Below are 18,687 nucleotides of genomic sequence, written 5' to 3' on the forward strand. Positions count from 1 at the left end.
CTTTAATCATCACACCAGGTCCGCTCCCGCCATTCAAAGTTTGTATGGAAATTGCTATGGAAATCCAACGATTTCCGTTCAATCGACTGTTGCATTTCCCCAAGTACCATAGAGAGTTAATTGACCCTTGAGATCACGAAAGCTCCCGGTCCGGATGGAATCCCGAACGTAGCAGTTAGAATGGCGATATTGGCGATTCCGGGCATGATCAGCATGGTTCTCCAAAAACGGCTGGATGAAGGCTACTTCCCAGACAGATGGAAGGATCAAATGTTGGTGCTGCTACCGAAACCAGGAAAGCCGTCAGGGGACCCAGGAACGTATAGATCGATCTGCCTGCTGGATACCCAAGGAAAACTGTTAGAGAAGGTCATTCTTAACCTTCCGTAACTCGCGTCAGCACCACGCCAATGCTGAGTACAAAAAGCGAGATTTTTTCAATGTGGTGTACAAAATACAACAGCGCGATTACTCGAGGGTTAATAGGTTGACAGGATACGTTGAAAGTGAGAGGGAGCTGTCAGCAATGCAATCGGATTCCGCAAGGGAAAACGGTGGATGCTATTCGAGTAGTCATTGAGAATGTTCAGAAGGCATCCAATAAACGGAGAGCTCAGAAAAAAAAATAAAGCCGCAGACAGACGTTCAAGTTTGACTCAGCAGCTTGTGTAAAAAACATGGCCGCCACAAATTGCCAAGTGGCAATCAGCGAACAGATGGCGTTAGCGACGTTCATATTCAATCGCTGCCTCATGTGCGTTGCGACCAACAACTGCCACCACGGTCGTCTTCCAGCCGGATGGCGGAAAAATACCGCACATGTTGCACGCCAATAATGTTTCCACATAATTTGTGCAGAGTAAATGACTTTTATTTAATGTCTTAAATCTTTTGCACAAATTAGCGCAGGACTCTTGTAAAAAATTTAAACATTATTGCTTTTATTTTACATAGATTTGCTTGAATAAAACTGCATTTGGATGAACTTCATTCGCATTGGGAAATCTTTGTGAATGTGACGCAAATGTAGGAATGATTTTAACCGTGTTTGTTTTGATTTTATTTTTCGGTGGGTGGTGAATTGGGTGGTAAGTAAGCGGCTGGAAGCACGTGGTTTCTCAAACTGTCAACTGCACGCGACTGCACTGTGGCAATCGGTTGCCTAGGTGTCACTAGTGAAAATTTACATAGAAAATTTGAATAAATTTGTTCGAGCTAGAACGTCTGTCTGCGATAAAGTCAAGTCAATCATATTATGATCACAATCATTTTTGTGCACTGACTTTTATATAATCCCTTTTTAAGATTGTACCACGTATAATACAGTAGGTTGAAGAATAATGGAAGCATTTGATGGTTGATCCTTAATGACGTTGATTCAAACGGAACATATGCCTGGTATAAACATCAAATTACTGTGAATCAACCATTTTAAGCCATTTTACCGAGAAAGTCTGGAGCTTGGAAGAGCTATGGGAAAAGTTATATCGATCAGACAACATTTCTGTCCTATAGGTGATCGATTCTGCGCTGTGGTAACGATAGACGTGTGGTGCCTAGCTACACCTCCTGTTTACGCCTATGTGCGGCATGAAGGAGTTCGTGGAATCGAACGATAAGTGTTATGCTTTGTTAGCATAAACATTCATGGTTCGAGAATGATAACCTACCGAAATGCATACGCAGCGAAACAGCGTGTAAGCCTCGGTAGCGCGATAGAGTTAAGAACGAAATAAAGATTCAGAATCGTTTAAGTCACCAACGAAGTCGGACTCATTACTGACGATCACTGCCCGATAAACAAGACAAAGCATGGCGATCCTCGCCAGTTGTGCAGTTGTGCAGTAATTATAATTTAATCAAACAGATCTGAGTTCCACCCAGCTCGATACAAGAGTGATTAGTGTGCAGTGGAATTTTCGACAAACTGTGATTGTGCGATTACAAAACTCAACGAGTGCCACAGGAACCAGTAGCAATTTACCCAATCAGTCCCAATTCTACAACCAAGGCAGAGGAAGTAGAGGCAATAGACCTCCACGATACAACAATAACAACAACAATCGAACGCATGCAGCTAATGTAGCTGAGCATGCCCCTGAACAATCTCGTCCACGTCAACCCGCAAACCAACAAACGAACCAACCAACAGAAGAAGCGAATCTCATAGATCTTTTTCGCTAATTTTTGCGTGAAGAAAGCTCTACGAGCAAAATTTAAATTATTTGGTAGGAATTTAGAATTGATAGTAGACAGCGGAGCGTCCTGTTGTCTACTGAACAAAAAGTATATTCCAGAAAAATTTAAAATCAACACGTCATTGACTATTGAAGTCAGAGGAGTTAATGGGATCACACACACATTGGGATTTGTGGATACAATTGTAGGCCATGAGTTAGCAGAGTTACTGCCGTAATTCTGCAAAGTGACGTAAGCGCCATTCAAAATGTCGATATTTTTTTATATATTATATGTAATATCTGGTGTAAAAATAACACTGTGGTATGCCTGTTGTATTAAAATGCAAGATCTAGTCGTAATCTATCATCTATGGAAAGAAACTTAGAGGATGAGCAAGAGTTTTATGCATAATAACCAAAAAATGGGCCAAAACTCTCAATGTCGCTTACGTCACTTTGCAGAATTTGGGCAGAGTATCCTGTAAGATTTCACATAATGGAACAGTTACCATCGAACGTTATAGGTTTGATTGGTACAAACTTCTTGAAGCAATATGGAGCACAAATTGACTTTGCAAAAATGAAGATGGAATTCACTATTCCGAATGGAGAATTACATCTCACAATACCTCCACGGCATGAATACATTACTTACATAGAAACGGAATTTGCCGAAACATGTGTGGTACTGAACCAGAAAGTTCAACCAAATGTGTTTGTGGCTAATTCTATAGCAAACCCCGTGAATGGTAAGATACCGATTCGACTGGTAAATATCTCAAATAAACCAGCAATAATAAAAAATTTGAAACCAACGGTAGCGTCAGCTGAAAATTACAATGTTATCGATTTGGAAAATGATGGTCAAAAATATGAAAAACATCGAGCAAGTAAATTATTGGAGGAATTAAAATTAAATCACTTGTCTGGGAGTGATGAAAAGGCTATTAAACAAATATGCTTGAAATATTCCGATATATTTTGTTTAAAAGGCGATAAGCTTGGTACGTCCAACCATCATTTAGTAAACCTTACAGACTTCCTGTTTCTCAAAAAGAAGAAGTCTGCAAGCAAGTGGAAAATATGATTAAAGATGGTATTATTGAAGAAAGTAAATCTGAATGGAACAGTCCTTTATTACTTGTTCCCTAAAAAATCAGAAAATGATACAAAGAAATGGAGACTAGTTATTGACTATCGGAAAGTCAATACTAATCTTCAAGACGATAAGTTTCCATTGCCCAATATAGAGGATGTAATAGATTCACTCGCAGGTTCACAATATTTTACTCATTTAGATCTGTCACAAGGGTACTACCAATGTGAACTAAAACCGGAGGACAGACCAATTACAGCGTTTGCGACTCCATCCGGTCAGTACCAAATGACTAGATTACCGATGGGATTAAAGACAAGCCCATCATCGTTTTCTCGATTAATGACAGTTGCAATGTCAGGATTAAATTTAACTAAATGCTTAATTTACCTTGATGATATTATTGTGTTCGGGAAAACATTTGACGAACACAATAAAAATTTAATTTCTGTTTTTCAACGACTACGAGAAGTCAATTTGAAACTTAACCCTGCTAAATGTAATTTCTTGAAGCAGGAGTTGATATATTTAGGACATTTTATTTCAAAGGAAGGTGTACTACCTGATCCTCAGAAAATTGAAACAATTAAAAATTGGAAGAGTCCTTCATCATCTGATGAAGTTAAGAGATTCGTGGCTTTTGCGAATTATTACAGGAAACATATCCAAAATTTTGCAAGTTTATGTTCACCTTTGAATTATTTAACGCGTAAAGGAATTGAATTCAACTGGACTTCGGAATGCGAAAATGCATTCCAACAATTGAAAGAGCGGTTCATCAACCCGCCTGTATTAGATTATCCCGATTTTAGCAAGAACAATACATTTAAATAGGACACTGACGCATCTGGATATGGTATCGGAGCGGTTTTAAGCAACAAAAATGATAAACCTATAGCATATGCTAGCAAAGGTTTGAACAGTGCTGAGAAAAACTATTCGACAATCGAAAAGGTGTCGAGCGGACAGAGTCTACCACACAGCGGAATACAGCGTCAAGGAATTCGGCACAGAAAGAATTTGCACACGCGAGAATACTTTTACGAAATAACTTTATTTAAAGAAATTGGGTACTTAACACGAACGAACTTGTTCCGTTGAACTTTCGGTTTGGAATGATTTTCTTCTCTCGTCTCGCTCTCTGCGAGGGGCGAAATGTCAGGCACGACAACACCGCGGGCGAACCAAGGTGTCTGTAGTGAAGAGGTGCTCCATTGTACTCCGACACTCCTCCTCAATGAGCAGCCTTTTCACGTCTCCTTCTGGAACCCGAGCATGTTACAGAACTTCTGGTGCTTGAGGGGTCCCAGGGGCTTCGTTAGAAGATCCGCAAGCATTTTGTCCGTAGGGCAGTACTCCAAGATGACCTCCTTTTACTCACAGAGCTCCTGGATGAACCGCTCCTTGGTGTCTATGTGTTTAGAACGACGGCTTGATCTCTCCGACTTGACAAACGCCAAACAGCTTTGGTTGTCCTCCCTTAAAACTGTCGGCGCAACTTGGGCTTCATCGAAGTCACAGAGCAGCTTCCTCATCCACAGCGTCTCCAAGCAAGTCTCGCTCAGAGCCACATACTCAGCTTCCATACTTGATAATGTAACTCCAGTTTGTCGGCGGCTTGCCCACGAAACTGTTCCTCCGCCGAACGAGAGCACGAATCCAGTCGTTGAACGTCTGCTTTCAATGTCGCCGGCCCAGTCGGCATCCGAATACCCTGCCAATGGTTGGTTCAAGTCTCCACCCAGTCGCAGTTTGTAGTTCTTCGTCCCTTTGAGGTATCGTAAGACCCTCTTTGCAGCAGACCAATCCGACTCACATGGCGCACTCACTTTCCGTCCCAAGATGGCAGTACAAGCAGCAATGTCCGGCCGTGCGATCACAGCCAGGTATAACAACCCTCCAACTACACTGCGGTACTTAGTTGCATCTCCGAACAGACCGTCTTCCTCTTTCTGCTTCGGGTAACCAATATCCATCGGTGATTTGGCCGTCTTTGCGTCTCGCATTCCGTGCTTCTCGATGAGGTTGTCGATGTAGTTTGAAAGGCTGATCTGGTAAACACCGTCCTCTTGCTGAACTTCCATGCCCAGAAAATGACGAACTTTTCCGAGACACGTAATCCCGAACTCTTCATTCAGGCTTTCGCAAATCCGTCGAACCTCCTCCTCACTCGACGATCCAATTAGGAAATCGTCAACGTAGACTAGCAGGTACGTCTTGACTCCGTTGTTGTCTCGTACGTATAAACACGGATCCGCTTTCGACTGCACAAATCCTCGCTTCAGTAACGCTTCATCCAATCTTCGATTCCAGCATCTGGCTGACTGGCGTAGTCCATATATGCTGCGTTTGAGCCGGCAGACCAGCTCCTCCTGACCGGCCGCTCCGTGGCCCGGCGGCTGCCGCATAAACACTTCCTCTTCCAATGATCCGTAAAGGTACGCCGTTTTGACGTCCAGATGTCGCACAACTAGCTTCTGTTTAGCGGCCACGACCAGGAAGGTTCGCAACGTTGCATGGCTCACAACGGGCGCGAACACTTGGTCGAAATCTTCGCCGAACGATTGGGTGTAGCCCTGCGCCACCACCCTGGCCTTATGTTTCACAATCTTGTTGTTCTCGTCGCGTTTGATCTTAAAGACCCACCTCGAGCCGATTATCTTCTTGTTTGGTGGCAATGGTACGAGATCCCAGGTCCCGTTCTTGGCGTGGGATGCCAACTCGTCCTTCATGGCATTCCGCCACTCAACTGTCTTCATCGCTTCACGGTAATCCGTTGGTTCCTCCATCGCGTAGGCCGCAATGCCGGCGGCAAGATCCACCACGAAATCCTTGTAATGCTTGGGCATGACTCCTCTGGTCGACCGAACCGCCCGGCGCGGGCCGGATGATTCCCCTTCTTCCGCATCCTCAAACTCTTCAGCGCTGCTCAAGGGATCTTCTTCTTTCTTCTCCACTAACGGCAGCAGCTGGATTTCTTCTTCTTCACGTTGGTCGTCTCGATTCTTGTCGGCGGGTTTCTCCTTTTCAGCTCGACGTGGCACCGTCATCGGCACCTCCACCGACGAACTCCCGTTGTTCAGTTCGATGAACCTTGCATCACGACTGATGGTGATTTGATCTGTTTCGCGGTCCAGGAACCTGTATCCTTTGTGCTCCATTGAGTAGCCAACAAAGGTTAGCTTCCTCGCCTTGCTGTCCATCTTTGTCCTCTTCACAGATGGCACATGAACGTAAGCCTCGCTACCGAACACGCGCAAATGTCCCAGGTCTGGTTTACGTCCCCACCATAATTCGTACGGTGTCTGCTTCACTGACCTAGACGGCAACCTGTTTTGTAGGTACGTGGCAGTACGTATCGCCTCCCCCCAGAAGCGTTTCTCCAATCCCGCATCGAGCAGCAGACAGGTCGCCATTTCGGAGAGGCTCCTATTCTTCCGCTCAGCGACTCCATTCTGCTGGGGAGAATATGGTGTGCTGAACTGTGGCTGTATCCCTTCCGATTGATAGAACTTGCGCAAATCCTTGTTGTTGAACTCGCCACCGCCATCTGAGCGAATGACGCGTGGCTTCCTCCCAAAATGGTTCTCTACCCATCGCACGTATGTCTTAATAGACTCCGCCGCCTCCCACTTATTCTTCAGCAGGTAGGTAACGGTAAATCTACTGAAATCATCAACTAGGTTCAAAACATACCTGTTTCCGCTTGTCGTAACATTTGACATCGGTCCACAGAGATCCGTGTGGATGATATCGAGCACCTGAGTTGACTTCCGCTCAATCACTTCGGGGAAAGGGAATCGGGACGATTTTCCCTACAGACAACACTCGCATACAACCTTCAAGCCACAATCAGTCACACTCATACCTGTTGCTAGTTGTTCCTTATTGATTCTCTCGATGGCCGCCCAATCACGGTGGCCGAGCCGCCGGTGCCATTGGTGCTGGCAGTCCTCCCGGTGGCATCCAGCTGACGCAATCAACGAGCGCTCCGCAAGACGCAGGTTGTACAAACCTCCGCTACGGTTTCCCGTTGCCACTACCGATCCAGCCGAATTCACAACCTGGCAACCGTCCTCGTCGAACTGCACTTTCAGTTTCTTCTCGACCAGTTTCCCGACCGAAATCAAACTAGTCGACAGTCCGGGCACAAATTTCACGCAGCCGAAGTCAATTTGTTTCACTTTTCCTTGTCCGTCGATACCGAACAGTACACCAGTGCCTTCACCGCGAATGGCTGTCTTCTTCCCGTCAGCCAACGTTATCAGTCCGCCGTCGAACTCGCGCAACGATTTGAAGAAGGATCTATCGTTTGTCATGTGGGCGCTGGCTCCACTGTCAATCACCCACGCACGTGAACTTTCACTACTGGCACTGAAAGCGACACTGCTACCTTCACTTTGCACCGCTTTCGCTTTTGGCCCATCACTTCTTCCCGCCCCCGGTGGGGCATTTTCGTTGTTCTTACGCGACGACAAGAATTTTCTGCAATTTCGTTTAATGTGTCCCGGTTTATTGCAGAAATGACACACGCGCACATCACTTCTCTGCGAGTTACCGACCGATTTCATCGCCTTTTCCACCTTCGATGTAGAAGCATCCCGTTCCAGACGCCGGTGATATTCGTCCGCTAATTTTGATTTCACCACGTCAATCGATATGTCGTCATCCGACCGACTGTCTAATGCCGTCACTAACCCGTCGAACGAAGGAGGCAAACTACGAAGGAGCAGACAAATTTGAGTGTCTTTGTCGAGCTCCGTTCCCGCGGCACTTAAACGATCGAACAAGTCATCAATTTCCAGAAGGTGCTTTTCAAGGTCACCTTGCTCCGAAAGATTGGTAGAGCACAATTTCTTCAGGAGGGACACTCTCACAGATCGCGACGTTTTCTGGTGGTAGGCCTTCAGAGCGTTAAACGCGTCTCGAGCGTGAACACAATTTTTCACTAGAGGTAGCTGGCTATCCTCCAGCAACAGCACTATGGTTGCTCTCGCTTTTCGGTCAGCACTTTTCCATGCAGCATCACGATCTTCTTCTTCCGGAATCTCATCGGCAATCACTTCCCACAAATCTTCACGTGCAAGCAAACTTTCCAGGCGGATCTTCCACGTCTGCCAATTCGTTCCACTCAGTTTCGGAACGCCGAACTTTTGATCACTCATTGTTCACGTGATAGGTCCACACTTTCGACGAATGATTCCAAACGTTTTTCCACTACCCGTACCACGAGTCTTTCGCATGCACACAAACAGCGACGCGCACGAGCTGTTTCGGATTAATGTTCACCACTACTTTTTCTGCGCCGTTCCAGCTGGGGCCATTACCTGACGAGCGGACAGAGTCTACCACACAGCGGAATACAGCGTCAAGGAATTCGGCACAGAAAGAATTTGCACACGCGAGAATACTTTTACGAAATAACTTTATTTAAAGAAATTGGGTACTTAACACGAACGAACTTGTTCCGTTGAACTTTCGGTTTGGAATGATTTTCTTCTCTCGTCTCGCTCTCTGCGAGGGGCGAAATGTCAGGCACGACAACACCGCGGGCGAACCAAGGTGTCTGTAGTGAAGAGGTGCTCCATTGTACTCCGACAAAAGGAACTTTTGGCCATAGTCTGGGCAATTCAACATTTTCGTGTATATTTATATGGACGAAAGTTTGAATTGTATACCGATCATAGACCTTTAGTTTATCTTTTCACATTAACAGATCCATCGAGTAGGTTGACGAAATTTCGTCTGGCCCTCGAGGAATACAATTTTGATGTCTTCTACAAAAAAGGTTGTGAAAATGCTGTGGCGGACGCGCTATCACGCATTTCAACAACTGAATTGAGAGACATGCATGAAAAAATCGGCAATGAGGTATTCGTAACAACCCGAATACAATCGAAGAAGGATACAATCCAATGAAGTGGTCACTGGCCATGGCACTTCGAGTGGAAAAATAGTTGAACTAAAAGTACAAAAAACAAATTTTTCGGATAACGTTACATGGATTCCTGAAAAAGAAGAAGTTATCATAAAACCAACAGATACCTTGGTTTCGTTACGACGAACAATGGAGGAACTTGGTTCAATATGTAAAAAATATAGTGTCGGAGAATTATACATTCGAATAAACGATGTTACGATTAGTTTTGTTGGCCATTTGAATGTATCTAGACTATTAGGAGAAATAGTGCGAATACTCTGTAAATACAACATGAAACGTAAGAACCACTGGGCTGTGGATCGCCGCTCGAGAACCCCTATCAAATGATGATTTGCCTTCCCGTTTAATAAAGTGCAATCGGGAATCGCACACACACTCTCTCCAAGCGACACGACATCATCGCGCAACATCATCGATCGATACAGATCAGCAAACGCGGGAAGACCAAGCACACATCGACCACGGCAGAGAAAAGCATCATCGGGAAACAAAACGAGAGCGCAAACCGAACACAACCATCATCCGCCGATTGGAGGAGCGAGCCAGTCATGCGATCGGCCAGCCCAGCAGTGAGTTCGCGTCGTGGTGGTCTGAAGAGCAGATCGTTTGCTCGCGGGTGCTTTTTTCCAGCCAAGTGAGGACGCCAAGCCGGTGTTGCTGGCAAATAATAAATTTGGTCCAAAGTGCTTGAGATTGGCAGTGCTAAATTGTGGGACTGAAACGTGATCCCACGTATTAATCACCATTTGTGTGGAGAGGTTGGACGAACAAGCAACAGGTGAGCGTCATGACGATTAATCCTCACAGCGGCATGATCAGCGACCATTTTGTTTCCCTACTCAGGCTACCGGGAGACAAAGGCCGGCGTGGCTTCCACACGCGCTCGAAATAGAAAGATTCGAAGAAAGCCATTACCTGCCGCATCGGTCAACGACGAAATAAGTTGGAAAGAAAAAACAGGTGAGCTGAAACCTTTATGATTTGCTCTGGAATTGTTTCTAAAACCACCTTACATGCAAACACAGACCACCTCACCGTGAAAAGCAAGATCTGTCGAGAAGACACGTGGGGAATATCATACTCCGTTCCGCTCAGGGAAGATCATCCGCAACGAGACAGAATAGAGCAGGTGAGTTGAAAGCACTACAGACCCCGTGTGTTGTCCACACTAACAGCCGCCACTTTCAGCTTGTGTCATCGTCGCGTTTGACCAATTCGGTGAGACCAAGTGGGCCGAACAAAAGCAGCAGCAAGAAGAACAACCGCAAGACACCGAGGACAAAGAGAGCCCCTTTTAGGGTAAGGTAGCTCATAACGGTTGCAGGAGACGGATCAATAACGCCCCATGTCCACAGGGCTCTTTTACTTGCAGTTTTGCGTGGCAGCCAGATCATTACGCCGGGTTCGAATCGGCAACACAGAGAGGAGATCAGCGTGATCGGATCGGAGAAGCTAAGCGGCTGGAACCACTCCAGCTGGGTCGACGCAGCGAAGCGGACGTGGTCACAGCTTCCGCAACCGTAGTGATCGTTGAGCCTGGTTTTGAGGAAATCGATTGGCGGTCCGCTGGTCCAAAGGAAGCCATCAAGTCGGTCGGTCGGTCGGTCGATGGAGAGAGGGCTTGCACGAGGGAGGAAGAATCGGCCAGCGTCGAGACCGGAGGGGACGGCCACACCCATGGTAACCGTGAGTCTAGTTTAAGAACGCATTATTAAGCTAAGTGTAGGCCAAGAGATAGGAGCTTCGAATAAGCGTAATGAGAAAAGCGTAACGCACAATACAATGTTAAAATTCAAGCTTTGTGCATAAATTTGATTTGGCGTCTTAGCCCAAAGTGTTTGAGATCCGAATCCCTTTGCTCTATGGTAGCTTCGCTCTACCGGGTCGGGAACTTGCAACAACGATGATTGTGCGCACAAATTCTATGAAAAAGTTGTACAACATGATTTAATAAAAAGGGTACCCACAATTTTGAGAATTTCATATAAAATTAAAATTATTAATGACGACACTACGAAGAAACTAATCCTTAACGATTATCACCTATTACCTACTGCAGGTCATGCAGGCATTAAAAGAACAATTAACACCATTAGGCAGAAATATTACTGGAAAGGCATTAACCAAGATGTAGCTAAATTTATAAAATCTTGCGAAAAATGTCAAAAATTTAAATCAATCAATGTTGCAAAACCACCGATGATTGTTACCACGACAGCTGAAAGTGCATTTGAAAAAAATTATTTGGATTTGGTAGGTCCACTTATACCCTCTGATGGAAATGAATATATATTGACAACGCAGTGCGAACTGACAAAGTTCATTACTGCAACCCCGATCAAGAATAAGACAACAGAAGCTGTAGCTGAAGCTTTTATGAAAAGTATCATATTAAAGCATGGAGTGCCAGATAGAATCGCTTCCGACAGAGGAACAGAATTCATGCCTGAATTGTTTACCAAAATAGCTCAACTTTTGAATATTGAAAAACTAAACAGCACAGCATATTATCACCAATCAATTGGAGCATTAGAAAATACTCATAAAAGCCTCGGGAATTTTCTAAGGGTCCAATGTGACAATAAACTTTTTTCATGGGCAAACTGGGTGCCGTATTATGAATTTGCATATAATAATACGGTACACTCAACAACAAAGTACACACCTTTTTACCTAGTTTATGGAAGACCGTCCAAAATGCCTTCTAACTTGGTGGAGAGCCAACCTGAGCCTTTGTATAATCCCGAAGACTACTGTAAAAGAATCAAGGCAACGTTACAGATCAGCCATAGAGAAGTTGGAGATAGGCTTATAGAGGAAAAGACAAAAAGGATAGGAGAAATAAATATAAAATCAAAAGATTTTGCTTACAAGAAAGGAGACTCTATTCTTATTAAAAATGAGACAGGGAAAAAACTAGACTTAAAGTATAATGGTCCATACCACGTACTGGAGGACATGGGAACGAATGTGAAAGTTTCCATTAACAATAAGGAAGATATAGTACATAAAAGTAGGATTAAACATTTTATAGAATAGAATTCAACAAAAATATTATAGGGCGTGTGGTAGATGCGTGACCTTGAGAAGGTCAAGTCCAAGTTATGAGATATCAAGGATTTTGTGTTTGTCATCATAACAAAGTAGGATTATACCTTCAGAGTGAAGGAAAGCGTAGGTTACGAAATAGGTTTAAATTTTTAACTGTAGACAAAAATTTAAACAAAATATGATAGGGCGTGTGGTGCCTAGCTACACCTCCTGTTTACGCCTATGTGCGGCATGAAGGAGGTCGTGGAATCGAACGATAAGTGTTATGCTTTGTTAGCATAAACATTCATGGTTCGAGAACGATAACCTACCGAAATGCATACGCAGCGAAACAGCGTGTAAGCCTCGGTAGCGCGATAGAGTTAAGAACGAAATAAAGATTCAGAATCGTTTAAGTCACCAACGAAGTCGGACTCATTACTGACGATCACTGCCCGATAAACAAGACAAAGCAGACGTCAAAAACGCGTTTAACGGTGCCAACTGGGAGGCTGTCGCCGTGGCGCTGCACAGCATGCAGATTCTCAATTATCTGTACCAGATTCTACGGAGCTACTTCCACACACTAAGATCCTGATTTTCCAGCTCAGTAAAATTTTCGCTGAGTTCTGTAATTTTTTCATCTTTTTACTTAGTTTTCAACAGCAGATTTAACTCGGTACACTCGGTAATCAATATTTACCATTCATCAGTAACGATATTTACCGTTCATCTGTAATTTTTGACAGTTCATTTACAGAACTCTTTAACTTATTTACAGAGTATTCATCAAAAGGGATAACCGAGCGTACCGAGTTAAATCTGCTGTTGAGAACTCAGTAAAAAGATGGGGAAAATACCGAGCTGATCTTAGTGTGCAGAACAGGTTGCTGGTGTATGAGACCAACGCAGGATAGAGGTCTTTAGGAATGACGGCAGGCGTTCCGCAGGGGTCCATACTTGGACCAACGCTCTAGACTGCCATGTACAACGGCGTATTATCTCTAAAACTGACGGGCTACACAGCCCTGCAGCACCGTTGCAGATTCAACCACATGAATTCTTTCAGTGTAACACATTCACTTTATCTCAATTATCCATACCTATCCACACTCGATGTAACTCACACATACCAACACACACTCTGCTTTGCAATCACTACAGATTATAATAAACGATCATTCTAAAGTTGTCACCCGAGAGAACCACACGTGTTTCTTTTATTCTCCACCCGAACTGCTACTCTGCGACAGGTTATGGGCCGCTCGGCGGAAGAGTGGTGACGCCATTTGCAGAAAGTTAATTTTTTCGATAGTTTGCGCTATAATCGTCTCGAAATCGAAGTAGTCGCGTGTTTTTTTCGGTCCGGTTTCGCGAGTGTCATGGAAGGAAACCGATCTTCCTTGCAGAAGCTGGGTAACAACAATTACCCAACATGGCGCTTCAAAGTAGAGCTGCTGCTCGTCCGGGAGGAGCTCTGGCGCTACGTTGACCCAGGTGTGAAGCCCGAAGGCGAACCCGATGCCATATGGAACGCGGGCGACGCTAAGGCGCGGGCAACGATCGGCCTGCTGATCGAAGATAATCAGCACGGGCTGATTCGCGCATCACGGACGGCCAAGGACACCTGGACGGCACTACAAAACCACCATCAAAAGACCAGCCTGACGTCGAAAGTGTCGCTCCTCAAGCAAATTTGCGACAAGTGGTTTGCCGACGGCGACGACATGGCGGAGCATCTTTTCGAGATGGAGGAGTTGTTTTCCCGTCTGACAAACGCTGGGCAGGAGCTCGGGGAGAATCTCACTGTCGCGATGATTTTGAGAAGCCTCCCCACCTCGTACGATACTCTCACAACCGCCCTCGAAAGCCGGTCGGATGATGACCTCACGTTGGAGCTAGTCAAACGGAAGCTCCTTGACGAGGCAGCAAAACGACAAGGGACCGGATCGAGCTCGGCGCTGCGGGTTGGCCACTGCAGCAGAAAGAAGAAGAAGCCACTAATCGAATGCCACTATTGCGGAAATCAGGGGCATAAACAGAAGGAATGCCGTAAGTTTGCCCGCGATTCCGAGAAGCAGCTGAAACAGCAGGAAAAGCCCACCAAGAAGAAGGACACGGTTTCGTTCGCACTAGCCGCAGGAGCTTCGGACGGCAACGCTGTTAAGCCGTGGGTCGTCGATTCCGGTGCAACCCGACACACCGTGGCGGATCGAAGATACTTCCGGGAGCTGCGCGAAAGTGAGGTTAAGTTCGTCACCCTGGCGGACGGAAAACAAGCGGTGGTGCGTGGCGAAGGTAGCTGCAACGTCGAATGTGTCGACGAGCACGGTCATCGTCGTGAGATGGTGTTGTGACCGAAAGAACTCGCGAGGGAATTTCCGGCGTCGGGGAAACAGTGAAAGAACTAGGACTACTTTCCGATAACTTCCGATTTTATTCGCGTGTACTTTTGTTCTTCTAATAATGGATAATGACAAGGTGGTTTCAGTATGGGGGGAGCAAAGCAATTTAGTATCAAGGTAGTTACAATAATCAAAGTATTTATGATGACGGTTTGTTATAGGCAAGGTAAATATATAACAGCTCTTCCCCCCTTATGCTTTACATCGTTACAAATTCAATATCTTAGGCGGTTTCAACGCACGGGTTGATCTCCTCGGGGTTTGCTGAAACGATCCTTCGCTTTGCATACTCGTAGCAGGACCTGTAGTCGGAACGTTCAATGCCGGATGGGGTTCCGGGACCGGCACCGAGACTGGTTCGACTCTCGATGAAGTAGCAACTGGATTTGCAGACGTAGATGTTCCCTGGGAACTCGGTACATGGTTGTTTGCAGTGCCCGAAGCTTCATCGGGTCCTGGAGGCACGTTCGGCAGCATCGGCATCTCTGGTAGGCTCCTTTGGGCTTGCAAGTTCGATCCGACTTCGCGTAGTTGGTCGATGTGACGCTTCCATACACGATCATCGTCCAGCTGTATCATGTAGTGCAACTTTCCCAACTTCTCTATTACCCGACCGTACTTCCATTTCTCATGGTCCAGGAAATCTCGCGCAGCAACTCTTCCTCCCTCAGGAATCGAGCGAACTTTGTGGTCGACCTTCTCCGAATACGTAGGGCCAGGCAGCATCAAATCAAGACGGGAACGAATTTGGCGATTAAAGAGCATCATGGAAGGTGACTTCCCGGTAGCAGGATGGATTGTCTTCCGGTAAGTCAGCAGAATATTGCAGAGTTCCACGTGCATTCTTGACTTTTCGCACTTCAGGGCCTTCATCTTGTTCTTGAAGGTCTGAATAAACCTCTCGACCTACCCGTTCGTCGCCGGATGGTACGGCGCACCCATTTTGTGGAAAATGCCGTTCAGCTGCAGAAAACGCTGGAATTCACCGGAGGTGAACTGTACACCACGGTCGCTGACCAGGACGCATGGTATACCGTAGGTCGCAAAAAATTCTCTACAGGCATTGATAGTCGTAGCCGTCGTAATGTTCCGTAGAATCTTCACCTCTGGCCATTTCGTGTACGCGTCGACGAAGACGATGAAATACTTCCCCATAAACGGCCCAGCGAAATCAACGTGTACTCGTTCGAACGGCTGTGTAGCAGGTTCCCAGCAATGTAACGGAGCTTTTGCAGGATTCGGACGTGTAACTTGACAGGACGCACAGTTCTTGACTAACTCTTCGATGTCCCTGTCAATGCGTTTCCACCAGACGTATCCTCTGGCGAGAGCCTTCAGGCGGGTACTGCCAAAATGCGTGGAATGCAGCTCGTTGAGTACCTTCGTCCGAAGTTCAGGTGGAATGTAAACCCGAATACCCCGCAAAATACACCCTTGCTGCAAGGAGAATTCGTTTTGATCGATACCGAATCGATCCTTCGCCTCCACTGTCTTTCCGTTTCGTAGTCCCTGAAGCAGCAGCTTGACCGAACCGTCTGCCGCAGTTCCCTTGGCCAAGTCCTCGACCGTTACCGGCATCGTCTCGATGATACTGGTTTCCAGCATGTCGACTTCTTCTACGACGTTATCCGGCTGCTTCGTAGCTCTCGGCAACCGTGAAAACGCGTCCGCATTGCAATGCTGCTTAGTGGGGCGGAATTTGATTGTATAATTGAAAGATTGGAGGAAAGTTGCATAGTGTTGCATTCTCAAGGCTGACATGGTCGGTAGTCACTTCGTCTCGGAGAAAATCTGCTTTACAGGCTCGTTGTCCGTGTAGAGAACGAACTTGCGCCCGTACAAGTACTGGTGGAACCGTCGAATGCCGAAAACAATAGCATACGCTTCACGATCAACTTGTTTGTACTTACGTTGTGTCTCGTTCAAGGTCTGCGACGCGTATTGTATCGGCCGTTCCGATCCGTCCGGCAGGACGTGACTAAGGACGGCTCCGACACCGTAGGGAGATACATCAGTCGCCAACACCAGTGGCAACTCGGGGTTGTAATGCACCAGAAAGCTGTCGGATTGCATCTCCTGCTTCACCTTCCTAAACGCTTCTTCGCACGACTTCGACCATTGGAACGGCACGTCGTTCCGCAACAGTCGATTCAGCGGGTAGATCATCGTGCTCAGATTAGGAAGGAAGCGTCCGTAGTAATTCACTAATCCGACGAAAGAACGTACCTGATCCTTGTTTTCGGGAGTGGGCATATTCTGCACTGCCTCGATCTTCTTTTGCACTTTATGTATACCGTGACGGTCGACGACATAACCACAATACTCTATTTCGTCCGCGAAAAACACGCACTTGTCCAAGTTTATTCGCATTCCGTAATGACTCAAACGTTTGAGCACTTCTTCGAGTCGTTGCAAATGTACTTGGTTAGTCGGACCCGTCACGCGTATATCGTCCAAAAACACTGTCACTCCCGGTATTCCGTTTAGCACTTCTTCCATTAATCGTTGCCATATCGCAGGTGCGGAGCTAACGCCGTACATCAGCCGCGTTGGCCGATACAGCCCCAGGTGTGTGCTCAGCGTCAGGATCTCCCGTTGATCTGGATCCACCTCAAGCTGCAGGTACGCCTGAGACAGATCGATTTTCGAGAATTTCTCTCCACCGGCCACGTTCGCAAAGAGCTCCTCAATTGTAGGGAGCGGATGCTCATCCACCACTAGATTCGGATTAACCGTAATCTTGTAATCCCCACACAGTCGCACTTTGTTATTCAGTTTCATTACGGGAACCACGGGCGTTGCCCAATCACTGTGGTTCACTTTTTCGAGCACTCCTTCATCCACTAGCTTCTCGATTTCTTGCTCGACCGCACTTCGCAACGAAAATGTCACCGGCCTCGCTTTAATGTACACTGGGTGGGCGTTCGGCTTCAGCCGTAACTTCGCAGTAAGCCCTTTAATCTTCCCCATCGAATCAGCACATACACTGCTGTACCGCGCAATCAACTTTTTCACCGATTCGTCGGTGGTGCACTTCACTGAATTGTCCGCAACCGAATGTACCTCATCGTAGAACTTGCTCACGTCAAGCCGCAAAACTTTCATCCAGCTTCTTCCAAGCAATGGATGCTTTCGGTTGTCCGCCACGTACAGCAGCAAACGATGTACCTTACCCGCATACTGCACCGAGACCGTACACATACCGCGCAATTTTATTGTGTTTCCGCTGTAGCTCACTAGCGACATATCCGGCGGATCCAATCTCACAGCCGGCAGCAACTTTTCGTAATCCGTCAAGCTCATTATCGCGACGGGAGCACCACTGTCCACCTCGAATCGCACTTTCGAATCATTCACCGAGATTTCAACCCAAAATTTGTCCACTCGGCTCTCCGCGTCGTACAAGCCACAAATTTCGTCAATGTAGACATCTTCTTTCTTCTTCTGTTTACATTCACCACCACTTTCTTCCACCAGGTGGAAATCACTTTTGCTCTTCGTGCCTTGAGCACTCTTCTTCTTCATACACACTTTCTCGATGTGGCCCGTCATGCGGCAGAAGTTGCAAACAGTCTTCACGTGGACGCATTTGTTCGCAAAATGATTCGTATTGCCGCAGCGGTAGCAGGCACCCTTTCTCGAATCTTGCTTCGAATCGCCGTGGTGCGACGGACCGGCGGCGGTGGCTTTCCCCGGTTTCTTGCCTTTCGACTTACCGCTCTTGTTTACCGGATGCTCGACCAGATTCACGTCAGCTTTCGCCCGGGACTGGATCTCCTGACCTCCCTTGGCGGACATCTCCATGGACACCGCAAGATCGCGAGCCATGTCCAACGTGAGGTTGTGCACTTCCAAAAGCCTTGCCTGAATTCCACGATCCTTCAGGCCGAAGACGAACTGGTTCCTCAGAGCGGTGTTTAAGTAGTCGCCGAAATTGCACGTTATCGCCAGTTTCCGCAGTGCAATGAGGTAGTCATCAATTGACTCGTCAACTCGTTCGTCGCCTTGCCTCCTGCACTTGAAGCGGGAATTTTC

The 18,687-nt window shown here is 46.4% G+C and overlaps 2 protein-coding genes across 4 annotated transcripts in view; one reads left to right on the top strand and one right to left on the bottom strand.

Annotated features, from left to right (window-relative positions):
* Positions 1 to 18,687, bottom strand: part of LOC109424864 (protein ILRUN) — a 228,766-nt gene that overhangs the window by 14,122 nt on the left and 195,957 nt on the right. The window lies entirely within an intron of this gene.
* On the top strand, positions 9,291 to 11,119 carry LOC109623239 (uncharacterized). 3 transcript variants are annotated; one of them, XR_009996295.1, is made up of 4 exons: positions 9,291 to 10,177; positions 10,243 to 10,346; positions 10,406 to 10,516; positions 10,590 to 11,119. XR_009996295.1 is itself a non-coding variant. In XM_062845917.1 (4 exons), exons 2-4 carry the CDS (start codon positions 10,194 to 10,196, stop codon positions 10,930 to 10,932), a joined length of 624 nt encoding a protein of 207 aa, XP_062701901.1. In that variant the 5' UTR covers positions 9,291 to 9,995; positions 10,061 to 10,193; the 3' UTR covers positions 10,933 to 11,119. The 3 variants fall into 3 exon arrangements, 1 of the variants encoding a protein (XP_062701901.1); XM_062845917.1 differs by having other exon boundaries at positions 9,291 to 9,995; positions 10,061 to 10,346; positions 10,573 to 11,119; XR_009996294.1 differs by having other exon boundaries at positions 9,291 to 10,516.

The sequence above is a fragment of the Aedes albopictus genome, chromosome 1 (assembly GCF_035046485.1).
Source record: "Aedes albopictus strain Foshan chromosome 1, AalbF5, whole genome shotgun sequence".
NCBI lineage: Eukaryota > Metazoa > Arthropoda > Insecta > Diptera > Culicidae > Aedes > Aedes albopictus.

Bases quoted from the DNA above. Each gene is read 5' to 3' on its own strand.
- LOC109623239 (XM_062845917.1), top strand. From the start codon at position 10,194: ATGATTTGCTCTGGAATTGTTTCTAAAACCACCTTACATGCAAACACA. The intron at 10,347-10,405 runs GTGAGTTGAAAG...CGCCACTTTCAG, and splicing joins AACGAGACAGAATAGAGCAG to CTTGTGTCATCGTCGCGTTT. The intron at 10,517-10,572 runs GTAAGGTAGCTC...CCATGTCCACAG, and splicing joins CAAAGAGAGCCCCTTTTAGG to GGCTCTTTTACTTGCAGTTT.